Source organism: Engraulis encrasicolus, chromosome 12 (genome assembly GCF_034702125.1).
Source record: "Engraulis encrasicolus isolate BLACKSEA-1 chromosome 12, IST_EnEncr_1.0, whole genome shotgun sequence".
Classification (NCBI taxonomy): domain Eukaryota; kingdom Metazoa; phylum Chordata; class Actinopteri; order Clupeiformes; family Engraulidae; genus Engraulis; species Engraulis encrasicolus.
The window spans coordinates 4,327,092-4,344,554 of record NC_085868.1 but is presented as its reverse complement, the minus strand read 5'-3'; the positions used below and the strand labels follow the sequence as shown (position 1 = coordinate 4,344,554).

Below are 17,463 nucleotides of genomic sequence, written 5' to 3'. Positions count from 1 at the left end.
TAGTCAGTTTCTGCATATGCACAGGTCATACAAGGAAGTTTATGTTTCTCTCTATCCCATGCAAAGACATAGATATAGACATACACAGGACTGACATGCTCTCTGCTCACCCCCCCCCCCCCCACACACACAGGTTTTTTGTCTTTAGTTGTATTGCTGTATGTGTGAGCACACCAACTAACATTCCTAACTGTATTTTATACTGTTGATATGGCTAAAATAAAACTTGAACTTGAACTTGAGATGACCCTGCTTTGTATGGCTACTGGTAGAAGATAACATTTTCTCCCTTTCAAAAATAGTGTTAATTGTATTATTTGTTCAGTGTAACATTTTCAAAGTTAATTCTACTGAATATTTTGTACATACGTATCAACACTAGAATGTAAAAAAACACAGAAAAAAAACCCCACTGTGGAGCAGAGTGGGCTGGTAATTGTCATGCTGTAGAGCTGAATTACTCTCGCCATCTGCAACACTTTACACTGACTTCTATTGGCCCCTTCTCTTTGGGCCCTATGTAAATCAGCTCCAATGGACCCTCCCAGCCATACAGTATATCTTCATAAATTGGACTGTATGTGGCCCCCCTATGGGCCTGTGACTCAAGTCACACTTCAGAACATTAGCACCATTAGAAGATTAGCAACATTAGCATATATTTTTGTTTACTGTGTAGGAGCTACAGGAGATGGAGGATAGTAGCCTGATTATCATTGACTTTCAAATATCTTCGAGACTTTGTCTGACCAAGAGCATAACAATTAACATTTCCCAAATGGCCTCACTTGTTTGCTTCCCAACAAAGTGGGAGGAGTTCCCAGGAACTCAGAAAGTACTTGCATTGCTCTTGACCTGACTGGTAGCAACGCTGAAGCTGTTGCGTTACTAAGAGGGCACGGCCTGGCTAGGAGGATAGTAGACTGGGGCGGTCATATCCTGGCTGCTTGGGTTGAGTTGGGGATAGATGGAGGGGGAGGTTGAATTGGTCTGGCTGACAGGGTAGTATTGAGGAGAGGCGGAGGGGTGGTGTGCATTGGTCTGGTCGATTGATCTGAGCTCCTGCCCTTGTTGCCTGGTCGCCTGAAGTTTGCGCAGCTGACATGACAGCACGGATGCCAGGACCACCTCAATGAACTGGAAATCAACCACAATGAAATAAGCAATATATGAGTAATAAATACAGTACTACAGCGAAACCCAAGTGGCCTGGGAATCAAGACACACGCACAAAATATGAGCAATACATAGCATACTATCAGGGCCGGATTAAGATGGACTATGGGCCTCTGTGGAAGGCAAACGTCACGACACATTTAAAGGGACAGTTTGGTCAATTTCAACATGCAGTTGTATTGCTCACGCTACCCTTGACTTGTCAGTATCTGGTGATGCCACATTTTTCGGCTCAGCCCTTTCCGAGATATGAGCAATTCTAATGGGGGCAGCATTTGTTTACATTTTTAAAAAGTGAAACATAGGCCAACTCCAAATATTTTCCCAAAAGGTACTGCTGTTTGCTAGTTGTCTGCTGATGTTTTATAACCTTTTGGATGTTTTTGGGAATAAATAAAAATGTTTTTTTGAAATGTAAACAAAGAGCTGCCCCCATTACAATGACCAGGATCTCGGAAACGGCTGAAGAAGAAGAAGAAAAAAAAACTCAGGCACTGACAAGTCCAGGGTAGTGTGAGCATTACAACTGCATGTTGAAATTGACCAAACTGTCCCTTTAAGTGTCATAATTACGAGCTAGGAATAACATGTCTACCAACTCTACTCAACACGACATGCCATTTTCAATATTGCATCTCTTCACAATTTTGCAGTTTTTCACTTTTGGCCAATCGGCCCCCCCTGGCAGGTGGGGGCCCCTAGGCTGCAGCCATATCTAGCTTGTACATTAATCCGGCCCCGCATCCTACTACAGTAAACACCAATTACCTGGGAATCACACATAAACAGCAATCAATGCTGAATACAATACGTATATTCCAATTCAATATATGACTATACAGTAGACACAATACAGGGATTAAAGCAAAAAAAAGTCATCTGACTGAACTTTTTTACCGGTTAGGTACCCGATCGAGTATCAGTCCGTAACCCTACGAAAACCAATGTAGCCAGGCTCTGCCCTCGTAACAAAACATACACTGGTTTTACGCAGTGTCAGAGCCAGCGCTAGACATAGGCAGACAGGGCAGTCGCCTAGAGCAGAATAGGCCTATGTCTTGAGGGTGCCAGTAATACCAAAAACTGCCACAAAATCAGAACTTCAACCAACATAAAACTTTACACTTCACATTAACATTAACAATGAATATTCATTATACACTAAGTAGGTCTGTATACACTCAATATGAATGTACCTGTAGGTACTAGATCAGATGTGCTCAATCAGATGCAGGCCTACAATGCTATGTTTACAGATGCCAATTTCTAAATACAAAAAAAGGGAAAGAGGGAAAGGGGGCAGGCCTAGGCCACCAGATTGACTAGAACTGGCCGAGAATGGAGGAATGATGGATACTATATCAGACTGCAAACACTGAACTGCAATTTGGGGCATGTTTTGGTTATTTCCTCTTATTTCTACCCATTATTTATGAATTGTTCACAACATTATGCAGAATGGATTCACAATGAGTGTTGCTTTAAAATGGTAGCTGATCTCACAGAATGATTGACTTGGAATTGCAATGCGTTAGTGATCCCATTATGGTTTTTGTTGTTGTAGTAGTAGCAGGCTACCGGTATATTGTCTTTCACATCAGAAAGGGCAAACAGTGTTCTGGTGAAAGCACTGGTGCGCATTGCTTGCAGTTGTATTTCTGACATTTAAAAACAATGCACTGTCTGGTCATAGCAATCAGAGGGAGAAAACTAGTTGTTGGTTATTTGTATGTTTTTCACCCTTTTTCACTATTCATCCTGTTACAAACAACTTGTTGACGTTTACAAACAGGGTGCGGTAGTCTGCCTCTGTGTTCTACCGTTTTGAAAACCTATGGCTACTTTTGCCTCTCGATGTGCGGTGCCAGGCACACGCTTACCATATAAAAAAACGTCCCCGATTCCTGCACGCACACGTGTTCTCTCATACAAGCTGACACGACGCACGCAGACACGACACTGTCACATCAGACGTCTATCGTTTAACAAAAGTAACACACTTTCCCAAGCTTGTCGCGCAACTTTCCACTCGAATCAAGGCAAATCGCCCACCCATCAGCCCTGAGTGCGCAGTGCGCAAATAACTGAACTCAAACGAAACGCATAGTCCGAGAAGATGGGCACAGACGTTGAGCCACTCAAAAACAAGCACACACACACACAACTGTTGCTGCACACTATTCCAGTTAGCAAAAATAGCATCACACAATAGCCTACACCAAGCCTTGAAAGTGAAACAAACATCGAAACGGCATTTATCGACCATATGAGCACCCATCAGAACACTGATTCCCAGAACAAGACGTGGCATACAATATTGGCTCTGCCTGGAATAGCAACAGTGACTCCTGTAAAATGCAACCCATTTTTAACTTATTTCTTGAATATATATCGGCAACAACAAAGTTAATCTGCTATGATTACAGATGAGACAGTAAAGTATCCGTTGTCAGAAAGACAACTAGAGCTAGTTCTATCATAGCCCTTTTACGCAGCCAGTCAAACGCGCTAAACTTTGAGGATGAAACGCGTGGTATCCTAGCTAGCTGCCAATGATAGCCGTCCCATTGGGGCTATGAATAATGTTAGGCAAAGCCACAATGCTTAAAAGGCAAACCCTTCATGAAAAAGACATCATGCGCAGTCGAAGTAAACTATTCTTTTTTTCTAACAATCTGCCCCGGCAGGTGCAACGATAATGGAAACGTGTCCTACCTTCTTCCAGCTATGCATTCCATGCATATGCATTATTAGCCCATATTGGAATCTCAGTCCAACTCGTTTAACGATTGTTATTGCACTTTAAAGACATAGTATTACACTTATTTGCTTTTCTGCCATCAGCAACAATGTTGGCTATTTATTTATTGTTTTAGTCTCTCGCGCTGCACCGCCACCGAATTGTTGACTGCTCATGCTGTACTTCTTTTTTTCTTTTTTTTTGGAAGAACGGGGATGGCTCAAAACTATTGATGAGTGAATCTGTTGTAGGCCTATCACACCAGTGGTGGAGTGTATAACTAAATCCGTACACCAAACACACCTCTCGTCACCTTCTCATGACCAGGAGTGCTCTCGATTTGTGTTCAGTTGGAAAGTAAAAATTGTAGTAAATTAATTGACATAAATTATACGGACGGAAATCCGTCCAAACGAAAATCCATTTGACGGAAATCCGTCGTAGCGACGGAAAAACTTTAATCCCTGCACAATAACATTATTAACCCTACTTATTTGTGAATCACTTACTCCAACAAAACAACAATCTTTAGCTCTGAAGTCCCTAAAATCACTTAAATGGATTATCCAGCGTAAAATGTAGATTAACTTTTGCATGATTGGGAGTACATAGTACATATGCTATATAGGATGTGTAGGCGCCAGATGGTTATTTTATGCTTATTTTGAATTTGCCCCATATTTTGTATATTTCATATTCGTATTTCATATTATAATTTCATCTTGAGAAGATATTTGATACTGATTAAATATTAATAATTTCAGGACGTCACTTAGTTGGGCTTTAATGACTGTGGAATTGTGCGCGAGGTGCCCAGCACAGTAGGCATTCTTAGATTGACACGGCTGGAGGAAGGTTGGTGCCTCACAGTTTTCTGACCGTGCCGTTGTGCTCGTGGCATGTGGAGCCTCATAAGTTTTAATTTAGACTTTGGAAAGTTTAGGAGGCATATTTACTTTCGTATTCGTTTGTGTTGTCTTTTTTGTTTTAAAATAAAAATAATTAACGTGACTTTGGTGAAAGACTTCATTTCTTTTGGATCCTGGAACACGCGTCAGCCACAAAGCTCCAACCTTCGAAGATTTTAGTTTAGAATTACGAAAATACCCTACAGGATGTATGACATAAAGGTGCAGAAAAACACACTTAAATGTATTGATGTGATTTTGATGTCAACTGATAATTTTTACTCCCAAACATCCAAAATGTAACCCTAGAATGCTTTTCACGACTGGCAATGCCTTTAGGTGAGATCCCTTTCAACCCTCTCTTGCTGACCGTCAGTTACTGTAGCCTCATTATCACCAAAATGGTTAAGGCCACTGGTCTGTTATTTTAGACTCTGTAATATCATAGCAATCATGTTATGTGATGTTGTTGCGCTTTTAGCGAATGGAAATGCCGGCGATCCCATTAGTATGAATGGGCTACCTCTACACATTGTCTGGAATAATCTTAGAGCAGATTGATCTGAACTTGGAGATACTGGTCTATGTGTGCTTGAAGTTGGCTTGTGACAGTTTGCTTGTCACTACAGTATAGTAAAACTGTGCCACACAGTTTAAGATGAATCTTAGTGTGCCACGAGCGTAGAACTTTGGCGTAGTAGCTTGATAGTGAAGTCATTACTTCATTCACTTCATTTATTTAATCAGACTCGAAGGCAATGCAATGGTAATTTAACAAATATTGACGTGCTTCTCCCCTCTCACAAGCACCCACCCTAGTGGTTTACATTCAACAAGGAAGATGCTCATTGTCGAGAGGACCAATTCACACAAAGTGGAATGTTTGGAGACACTGTTCCAACTATCACAAGTAAAGTACAAACTTAAATGTTGTAGATTGCAAGTTTACTCCTTGAGAGCAAAATGTCTGCGACATTTAGCAAGAAATTTGGCTTTTCAGCATAAATTATCCTTAACTGTACCTACGTATGTTTGGTCTGGAATAATCTTAGAGCAGATTGATAATATCTGCAGAGCCGTTTATAGAGAGAGTCTGGCCAACTCGAATCATGGACGCCATTTTCGTTCCCCACGGCGAGGATTCTACAGTGTAACCCTATGGGAAGCATACCGTCAAAATCGCTGGATCTAAAATACAAATAAGGCTTCATAGACCATCAAACTTGGGTTGTAGTATTATCAAGATCCCAACATATGAAAACAAACGTTAACAAGTTTGTTCGTATAGAAGGGGTTTGCGTAAAAGAGGGTTTTGTCGGCAGAGTTTTGATGTGCTCAGCAGTGCATTCAAGCCTTACTTCCGAGTTGTTGTTGCCTAGGTACAGCCAACGTCAAAGTCGATATTTAAGTAATCTGCAGAAATAATATTCACAACGATGGTTGTGAAGTCAAACTTGGGGTTTACATCTTTTTGGGTTTTAGTTCACTCAACAACAAGAAAATGCACGGGGGGAAAAATAGGGGAGAAAGGGTGATGTTTGAACTGTGTGAATTGGAAGGTAATTGGTGAGAAGCGCAAGTCGGCTGATCAGCTGTCCGTAGTTTAGCTGATTCGGGTTGAGCAGCAAACTCAAGCCCAGGTGTTTAATTAGGCTTCCCAGCTCAGTCGAGGGAATCTCTGGTCAGAGTTGCACGCAAGTTTAAAATGCTGTGCTACTCTTAAGAATGATTTAATACTGTGCAAAGGTGACATCTGAAAACTGGAGCGGCAGCCGGTAAGCGCTTGTGTGATCTGACTTGAAATGTGTAGCGAGCAGATTTATAGCACCTAGTTCAACTCAGTTGTTTGCCATTGGAATTTTCAGTGTTTGCACTACTTGAATATCTTGTTGTAGTTCATGCTTGTGAATTGAAACTGTTAGTGTAAATTCAAATGGTCTAGTCCAGGGGTGCCCAACCAGTCGATCGCGAGCTACCAGTCGATCTCGAGGGGAGTGGCAGTCGATCGCGAGACGTGTGACGGGGAAAATACTGTCTTTCAAAAGTAGGCTATGTAGCAAGTTGCTGGTACTGTATTGGTTAGATAATTAGTCCCACTGTAACACAGAATGAGGGGAAAGCATTAGGAAGTGACCGTAAGGGTATTACAGTTGATTCATGTGTGCACACATGTAACATCGGGTGAGTAACAGAACATGTGCGCAACGATGCGTTATGACGCGGCGATATGCGAGGATCTTCTTTCAAATCGCTAGTCGCATGCATCATCACTAACTGCGTTTACATCGCGTGCCGCGTGTAAGGGAAATGTTAGGCCTAGTTATTGACATGTATGGAATTCACTTCAATTTGTGCTGTTTCTTACTTCAGTTGTGGACAAAACGATTGGCCAAACTCACAATAGAAAGCCTTTGCTGTGCTACTGTCCCAGAGAGCTGAAAAAAACCTTCATAGAAGAAGTCACTCTTAACAGATGTGTTTACCAATCCAATGAGCTCTCTCTCTCTCTCTCTCTCTCTCTCTCTCTCTCTCTCTCATAGTAAAGTGAACTTAACTAGCCTACTATTACCCATAACAAATGGTGAATTTCTGAGCCCTTTTTAATTTGTAGCCTACCATTGAAGGCATGATAATGCTTCATCATATTTTAGAAATAGGGCCTATGTGCCTACATATGCCTTTCATATACCAAATGTTTATCATTTTGAAATTGTTTCAGTTGTTTATGACTTGTGTATGACTGAAATTATCTCTGCATACTATAGTGCTGCATTGCTTTGTAAAGATAGGCTATTCAACACACTTTAAAAACACACTGAAAAGATACGGCCATAGTAGCCTACTAAAAACATTTTGTTCATAATAATGGTGATTAATAAATGGTGGTCTTAAATTTTCATACTGACATCCTTAAATTTGACTTGGTAGATCACGGCAGACCATCAACTTCAAAAGTAGATCTCGGTTAAAAAAAGGTTGGGCACCCCTGGTCTAGTCTCATTGAATTGTTCCATAGCGTGCAATCTGTCTGTGGTTGCAGCGCGATGGCTGTGGGTTATTTTAAATTCACGTCTGCAGACTGGGCATGAGCTTTAATGGTTTATAGTGCAGTAGGTTATGGTAAAATTAAGTTTCAGGTAATTTAAATGTGCATACTCCCATTCTTTTGTACAATGTCTTAATTTAAGATGGCTGTTTATATTTTGGGTTTTAGTGTAGTAACTCAATATTGCAGAGTTTATTTTTGATGAATATTTATTGCAAGCGTGTTTGTACATTACATTGCTTATTTGCACAGGATCCGCAATTGCATTTTTTCACAAGTATTAACTGTTAATTAACTGCTGTGTCTTTTTGTATTTTCTACTTTCACCTTAGGTTTTTTACCTTAGGGGAATAAGACTGCAACTGCAAAAACTTTCCTTGATTGTTTGAACCACCCATCATTGAAAACTTATGGACTTGTGCCTTGAACTTTAATAAAAAGAAAAAAAAAAGAGGAAAAGCAAGAAAGGAAACTGTTGTCATGTCAACTCCTTGAGTGAATTCCAGTACCTCAAACCTCCACCAGATGTCACATTCCTTTATTCAAGTTGGGGAAAATTGCACCAGTTAAAACCAAACCAAACCAAACCAGAAACAACTTGACAGTAAAAAACCGCGAGTCCAGGAACTGGAACCGGAGAAGAAATCATCCAGACGGCGCAGCGCAGAGCCCTGACCACCAAAGACCCAGCAACCAAGGACGCCGAACCAGGTGCTGGAGGGGAATTCAGGAGCCTGACTGTGGATGCCGGGAAAAAAAGGAAAACATAAGACAGGAAAAAGAAGCACAGAGAAAACTCTTACCTTACCATCCACGTGGAACCTGCGAAGGGAAGAGATGTCAAAGACCATGGACGAGCTGAAGAAGGCCCGGACCGTGGCGAAGAGGGCATTCACCCGCATAGCTAACTCGTTGCAGAGGACCTACAAAGAAAAGTCGGCAGCTGACCTAGAGGATTCGTTCAACGCCCTAACCAAAGCAGCAGAAAGAGTCTGGGAAGCAAATGATGACCTGGAGGAACAAGGCACTGAAAATGAAGAAGTGTTATCTGAGGCTCAAAAAGCTGACTTGGAAAAGACTGCTGGTGAGTGCAAAGAGAAGATGGACGAAATCAGAGATCTGCTCCAAGATGTGCTGTGGTCAAATGTTGCAGATGCTGAAGTGTTCGCTGCACTCCAAGTTGCAGAAGCCGAGGCCAAGCGCACAACTGCAGTAGACGTGGATAGCAGGCTTATGAATTCCTGCTCTCACATCTCCAGCAGCTCACATCAACAGCAAAAGAGTCCTTTGAGCGCTGGAAGAAATGGGCCCCCGCTGAACAGAGGCAAGAGATCCAGGGGCGGTTGAGAGACCTCAGTCAGAAAATTCCTGTCCTTGTGTCAAGAAAAGCAGACTTCATGTGCCAGAAGCTGAAACACGAGCAGCGACAAGTCACCACTGTCTCCCAAGTCCCACTCGTGCCTGCTATCCGCCTGAGGCCAACCGCACTTCCGAAATTCTCCGGCAACAAACGTGATTTTTACCGATGGAGGAAGGACTGGGAAGCTCTGCAAAAGCAAGGCGAGCCCTCAGGCTCTAAAGAGGTAAAGAAGTTTCAGCTACTGGATAGCTTGGAGGAGAGGATCACTTGGGACCTGAGACTCTCAAGTTACCGAGAGGCGGATGACATCTTCCGTGTCCTGGAGAATCGTTTTGGCAACAAAACTGCCATTGCCATTGAGATCGTGGAGGAAGTGCAGAGAATGCCAGCTGTCAGGAGCCATCAACCACGCAGAATAGTGGAACTTATCCAAACCGTCGAGAAGGCACTGCAGGACCTAACTGACCTGGGAGACACCGGCGCAATTAAGAACCCTTTGGTCACCAAGGCCATTGAAGGCAAGCTTCCTGAAACACTGCAGAAGGAGTGGCTTATGCATGCAGCAGATCATAAGAATGCAGTGTCTCCTACAAACAGATTTGACAGCCTGCTGGCCTTCCTCAAGAAGCAAGAAGCAATCTACGAGCAACTTGAGCACCTGAGGGAGGAGGCGCCACAGAAGGAAGTGAGGTCTGAGTGGAAGCATGCAAGAACCAGAACCACTAAGTCTGATGATGCACTTGATGGGTGCGTTGTCTGTGGTGATGGAAAGCATCGGCGCAAGCTTTACTTCTGCAGGCAGCTCCGGGGTCTCAGTCCAGCGGAGAAGAGGGCTGCTGTCAAGAAGTTGGGGGCATGTGTGAGATGTCTTGAACTTCATGATGGCCAAGAGTTCTGCAAGCCAAATTTCCTCTGCAAGCACCCTGACTGCATGGATGGACGTCAGCCTGATCATCACTACTACCTTTGCTTCAACGCTCCTGAAAGAACAACTGCTGCCATCAGGAGTGATCATCCCAAGGCCGAGGGGAGAGGGTACACTTGCGACCAGGAGGAATTCATCAGCAAGCTCCCTGCAGAACTGGCAAGACAATGCCGAGATGTGTTTTCCAATACTGCCTCAAGGACGCTCAACACAGCAAGTGGACCTTCGAGCCTCCTTATGCAACATGGTCTGGAGGAGCTTCCAGTCTTAATGATGCTGCTTCATGTGACTGTAAACGCTGGGCAACAGATTGGCACTCTGATTGACCTAGCGTCTGACACAAATTACATCACACACGAGGCAGCAAGACGACTAAACCTCCGCAGCGAGGAGATGACCCTCATCGTTCACGGTGTTGGAGGAATGAAGGTCCATCTTAAGACTAGGAGATACCTGTTGAAAATTCAAGTGAAGACCGCAAATGGTGGCCAGCAATCCCACCAACTGGTCTGCTATGGACTTGAGAATATAGCAGACATCCATCAGGAGGTAACAGCGGGAGAACTGCAGAAATTCTTCCCTGACATACCCTTGAAAGAGCTCACAAGACCCAAAAGCATCGACCTGCTGATAAGTCACAGAGAGGGCAAACTGGCACCACAGCGGGTCAGAGTGGTCGAAGACCTGGTCCTCTGGGACGGGCCATTGGGAAAGACCATTGGAGGCACCCATCCAGACCTGTTCGAAGACGTTGCCATGTCAACCCACGCATCGGGCACGCACTTTGCCAGGTCGATGAGCATCGCCACCATGAAGCCTGCGGAGCTCCCAGTTAAGATTTCAGAGCCGTTGCCCAAAACCATCCCGTCTCACCGTGACATCCAAGAGCCCTCAAATCATCCCCAGATCATGAACCTTGAACCAGAACACTTTGTAATGCAGTACAACCTTACCTCTGAGAATTACAGCAGGCCCCTGAAGACCCCCGCCACCAAGCGCATGCCCAAGGTCAGGCCCAAACCCCAGGTCCTCTCTGAGCAAAGTGGGAGGCAGGTATCTCAGGAAGGACTGGAGAGCAGAGCAAGATCCAAACCTGCAATTGTTGCTAACTCTGTTCCTGTAAAGCCAGAGCAAACCATTCCGGTGTGCAAAGCGGACCAAGAAGCAAAAGGCAACGGTCCTCCCATGAAAGATGTATGGCACACCGCACTCTCTGGCCTGGGAGAACAAACAGTTCAGCCCACACCACCTCGGAAAGCAAAGCAAGCACCAGACAAAAGTCCAAAGACCAGCTGGACATCAGTCAAGAATGACTACAATTCAAAGCCACAACTACAAAGCCGTCCAAAACTCAACAATCAGTGCCTGTGTCTGAAGGGCAGCAGAGGGGTTCTGTGGACCAAGTCGAACCCTCAACAGAGCAAAGTGGGAGGAGGCTCCATCAAGTGGCACCCTTCCAGTGCTGGTGAACTTTTCCCTTGCGGCACAAGAGGGCGCCAAGTCCTCTAGCACTCATCCAAGCTGGCGCCCTTCAGAGGTGTCAGGCAGCAGGTCATCCTGGTACCTGTTGAAGAAAATGAGGGTCACTAATTGGACCTGGTTTGTGTTTGACTTTTAAGTAGCAACCCTATCAGTAGATCTACTGTTAGGGTCGAGTGGGAGGTGTGAAGTCAAACTTGGGGTTTACATCTTTTTGGGTTTTAGTTCACTCAACAACAAGAAAATGCACGGGGGAAAAATAGGGGGAAAAAGGGTGATGTTTGAACTGTGTGAATTGGAAGGTAATTGGTGAGAAGCGCAAGTCAGCTGATCAGCATCAGCTGTCCGTAGTTTAGCTGATTCGGGTTGAGCAGCAAACTCAAGCCCAGGTGTTTAATTAGGCTTCCCAGCTCAGTCGAGGGAATCTCTGGTCAGAGTTGCACGCAAGTTTAAAATGCTGTGCTACTCTTAAGAATGATTTAATACTGTGCAAAGGTGACATCTGAAAACTGGAGCGGCAGCCGGTAAGCGCTTGTGTGATCTGACTTGAAATGTGTAGCGAGCAGATTTATAGCACCTAATTGCGTTCAACTCAGTTGTTTGCCATTGGAATTTTCAGTGTTTGCGCTACTTGAATATCTTGTTGTAGTTCATGCTTGTGAATTGAAACTGTTAGTGTAAATTCAAATGGTCTAGTCTCATTGAATTGTTCCATAGCGTGCAATCTGTCTGTGGTTGCAGCGCGATGGCTGTGGGTTATTTTAAATTCACGTCTGCAGACTGGGCATGAGCTTTAATGGTTTATAGTGCAGTAGGTTATGGTAAAATTAAGTTTCAGGTAATTTAAATGTGCATACTCCCATTCTTTTTTACAATGTCTTAATTTAAGATGGCTGTTTACATTTGGGGTTTTAGTGTAGTAACTCAATATTGCAGAGTTTATTTTTGATGAATATTTATTGCAAGCGTGTTTGTACATTTACATTGCTTATTTGCACAGGATCCGCAATTGCATTTTTTCACAAGTATTAACTGTTAATTAACTGCTGTGTCTTTTTGTATTTTCTACTTTCACCTTAGGTTTTTTACCTTAGGGGAATAAGACTGCAACTGCAAAAACTTTCCTTGATTGTTTGAACCACCCATCATTGAAAACTTATGGACTTGTGCCTTGAACTTTAATAAAAAGAAAAAAAAAAGAGGAAAAGCAAGAAAGGAAACTGTTGTCGTGTCAACTCCTTGAGTGAATTCCAGTACCTCAAACCTCCACCAGATGTCACATTCCTTTATTCAAGTTGGGGAAAATTGCACCAGTTAAAACCAAACCAAACAAAACCAGAAACAACTTGACAATGGTCAAGTTCATGTACAGGGACCCTGGTGATACTTGCGCCAAAGTTTCACGTTGTGTCGAGATTTAGTAGTTTAAAAATAACGATGGCCAGACTCTCTCTATATACGGCTCTGAGCCGCATAATCGCGATTGCAGACAGTAGAACTGTAGGATGAGTCTGGATGCTCGTAGGTTGTGTCGGATAGCCTATTCATAGTATGAAACTGGACGTGAATCGCAGGGGGAAAGGACCTTATTAGCGCGACAGAAATAATAACTTGGTGGGCAAAGTTTTCACAGTAGGCCTATAACATAGTTACAGGTGGCAATTAAGATTTGACAAGCTAATTTCAAGACAGAAACTTAACTTCAAAAGTAATTGTTAACAAAAGTCGAAAGGGGGGGGATACATTTAGCCTACCTCACTCACAACACAGAGAAATCTGCTGCTTTCCGGTTATTAATTCTGACCTTTATATTCCATAAAAGGAAGTTTATATCCATGCATGTCCCAAATCCTCCGTTTATGTCACGAGTTAAATGATGCTGTTTGTTTCTCCTGACCCGGCCCTGCACTATAGCCATATGCACAACAGTTTGTCATAATAATAATGTTATAATATTATAGTGAAGCGTTATTTTTTATATCTGATCATGCTCATTAATGGGAGCGTGGGGAACGAAAATGGCGTCCATAAAACATGTGACCAGCCCAGAACCAATCAAAATAGCGGGATGGCTCGAACGTTCGAATCCATAGTTGGCCAGACTCTCTCTATATACGGCACTGAATATCTGCATTCTACAGTGACACCTAGTGGATGAAAGAAAAATTGACTGTGTGTCTGAAGTTGCCTCGATACAGTTTTCTTGTCAGTATGGAACAATGGTGCCATACAGTGAGATCAGTCTTAGCACTATACTGCGTGCCCTGGACCAATGCTTCTTTGTTAAGAAGATTTGTGATAAGTGCTCTTCTGGGGGGAAAAAACTGTGAAGAGCAGTAACTTATAGACAGAACTTATTTTGACACTAGTCACCCACTTAGAGTGTACTCTGGGACAAAATGCAACATAAAAGATGTTAAATTGATTCTCAAAGTGTTGAATTAACACTCCAGTTTGCTGCACTTACCCCAAATACAGCAGGCACAAGGTAGGTGGCCACCAACACATTCATAAGCCTCACAACTCCAGGAGTAGGCATGCCCAACACGTGTATCAAGCTTACAATCTGTGAATGTAGTTGTTAGGTCAGACACTTCAGCACATCAGTTGGTACGTCAGATGTGGACATGTGCCCGAGAAATTGCAAGAAATACCCTAACAATAAAGACAGTACACAGTAACACAACCAGTGCTAATATAGCTCTTAAAGAGTTAAAATGAACTCTGTTTCATACATTCTGTTCAACAGTTGGTCCCCCTCCAAAAAGGTTAATTTTACTATTTTGTCAGTGTAACATTTGAACATTAACATTTGAGTTGATTCCACTCAATATTGAGTAAACCGCATGAAATAAAGTAAAGTAGTAGAACACACACACACCTTTGACGCGTCCACAGCATTTAAAGCCGCTGGTACACCAAAAAATAGGAATATCAGCACACCGATTACGCTTACTATAATGTACTGTGCGGAAGAACAGAACAATTATTAATTATAGAATAATGAACAAAATAATCATAATAATCATAATAATATAGCCTACATATTGTACCTAGGCTATATAGGCCTACACTATATAGCTTACTATGAAAGGCCTACATTACAATAGTACATGTCAATGTTGCCTTACCAATATGAGGGCCCACCTCTTCTCCTTTAGAACACCCAATAAGCCAAGCAGAGATACCATCAGGATTCCTCCAACTACACCCCAGAGTGTTTTATGGATATCATATTTTTCGCCATCAATCCTTACGTCTTCCTGAAATAATTATAATCATAATAATTATAATAGTAATAATAATAATAGTAATAATAGTAGTAACACTAATAATAATAATAATAACAGTAGCCATTAATAGGCCTAATAATAGTAATAATCATAACAATAATGATAATAATAGGGATGATAATAATAATAACAATAATAATAACACCAGTAATAGTAGCCCCATAATGCACGACGAACCTCCTGTGGCACGCTGTAGCTATTGAAAAGTTAACTCGTAATGTACTACACTACTATGACATAACACAGGGCCTTTAGTAATGCACTATGACTTGGTCATTGCCATTCTGGTAAGAGCACATTTATAACGGCGTGTCTTAACGGGATAATAATAAATCACAAAACAAATAATCACAATAAGTTATAATAAATTATTATTATTATTATTATTATTATTATTAGTAGTAGTAGTAGTAGTAGTATACCACTTGGGTTATTTTGATCTGTATGAACTTGTGTAGAAAATATGAGTGGAAGTACTCACCCTGTTGGTCAGCACATGCACAGAGGTCACTAACATGACAAACACAATCTGAAAAGGAATAAGAAAACAGGTAATAACAGTGATGCCATTTCCTGATAGCTTACAAGTGATACTCTGCACATACAATACAACAGATATTGTAAACACACACACACACACACACACACACACACACACACACACACACACACACACACACACACACACACACACACACACACACACAGGCATGCATGCACACACCCACACACACAGGATGCCTTCTGTACATGGTTGCAGCATTCGGAGTAAAAATTATGAGAAACCATACAGCATAGGTATCATTTCAATAGGTAGTAATCAGAATACAGACTATGTTTAAAAAACAAATGGATAACAATTGCTAATATTGATAATAATTTTGCTTCATTGTCTTTCCTTCACTGCAACACAATGCAATGAAGACAACTAAATATTGATCTAATCAAGAGCAATTGTCATAAAGCTTTCATAAATAAAATCAGGCCTCAGCTTAATCTTATCTGACATTTGCATTTTCGAAAAGTGCTCTTAGTCTAATACCTTTTTCACAGAAAATTGTTAATTAATTTATTCATTTTGAGAATAAACGCAATGAGTCTCACACGAACACACACAGATTCATGCGATACATCTGCTGCATGCTGCGACACATGTGGTGTGAACTGCTTCGCAACTTTACATTGCAGTAGCATAGAAAAGCAATATCAATACACCATATACAGGTGTTGAACACCTATGCGCAACTTACGATAAGTAGGACATTCACTGTGATGAAAGCAGCTCTCAGATTTCTGTTTAGCCCAGCCATGTTAGACCTGTCTGACCTGGCAACATCCAACTAAATAAGAAATAATTAGAAGCAGACCAAGCAAGCACCCTGCCTGATCTTGTGGATGTAATGACCAGATGTACCGGCATCTGTAGATATAGTCAATGGGGTGGTACCCAGAGAAATCAGACAACCTGGTTATATAACTGCTGCTTCCTTTTCTATTGTTTTGTTATTTTTGGCCTTCTTTCTGACCTTATTCCCCTGTCATGCAGGGTCGCCAGATATGACTGATGATTTCCATCCCAAAAAATTGCCCAGCAACCACATGGATGCAGATCATGCCCAATTTGAACATCTGTTGATTTCTATGGCCATAAAGCTACAGGAAAAACCCACCCAATACCTTTTTTAAACCCGTCTTGCTAAACTGCCCGAATTGGACGGGAAACTGACCAATCTGGAAACACTGCTCTTAGTCCCTCAACTGATTGCTTGGATTTTTTCCCCCAGGAATCCAGAGTACTCTTTTGTTATGTAACAGGAAGGGGATTGTAGGGGTGTGTCAGGACTAGGTTGGAGGTTGTATATTTTACGCAGACCTGAACTGATAATTTGGCATACAGGGCATTTTTCCGGTGGGCTGACAGTATTCAGAGGCCAATGATGTTGGATATATTCATTTTTTAAAAAGCCATAAATCCACCGTTGGACAGTCCAGTGGTTCAGTCAGTGGTTAAATACAGACAGGCTAGTTTTGAGACGACTTTGATGGATGGTGCCAAACCAATCAGCTGCACCTAAACATCACCAAAACCAAGGAAATGGTGGTTGACTTCAGGAAATCCACACGGCCCTTGGTGCCTGTCTCTATTGGGGGAGAGAATATGGAGACTGTCAGCACTTCAAAGTACTTAGGAGTGCACCTTGACAATAAATTGGACTGGTCCACAAACTCAGATGCAGTCTACAGGAAGAGCCAAAGCAGGCTCTATTTCATCAGAAGGCTGAGGTCCTTCTGTTTACACTAAATACATCAATATTATTAGCTCTAAAATAGATAAATTGAAGTTTAAATGTTTAAATCTATATCCCTCAAATTCTGGGATTGTTATTGATATTGTCAATAAAAGCCTTCAGATGGAATAGAATAGAATAGAAACAGTTGCTTGTTCTCTTTCCTGAAAAGTGTAATGCACCATGGCCAGGTCACAAAGGACGTGTTTCTGCCTATAGCCATTAGAGACTACAATTGTTGAATAAAG

The 17,463-nt window shown here is 42.2% G+C and overlaps 1 protein-coding gene across 2 annotated transcripts; it reads right to left on the bottom strand.

The window, feature by feature from the left end:
- Positions 1-513: 513 nt before the first annotated feature.
- On the bottom strand, positions 514-16,309 carry LOC134459988 (uncharacterized). Of its 2 annotated transcripts, XM_063212484.1 has the most exons (6): positions 16,178-16,309; positions 15,409-15,456; positions 14,766-14,897; positions 14,516-14,599; positions 14,102-14,200; positions 514-1,137 (listed from the first exon to the last, which is right to left on the bottom strand). In XM_063212484.1, exons 1-6 carry the CDS (start codon positions 16,235-16,237, stop codon positions 889-891), a joined length of 672 nt encoding a protein of 223 aa, XP_063068554.1. In that variant the 5' UTR covers positions 16,238-16,309; the 3' UTR covers positions 514-888. The 2 variants fall into 2 exon arrangements, with proteins under 2 accessions (XP_063068554.1, XP_063068555.1); XM_063212485.1 differs by lacking the exon at positions 14,516-14,599.
- Positions 16,310-17,463: the final 1,154 nt, after the last annotated feature.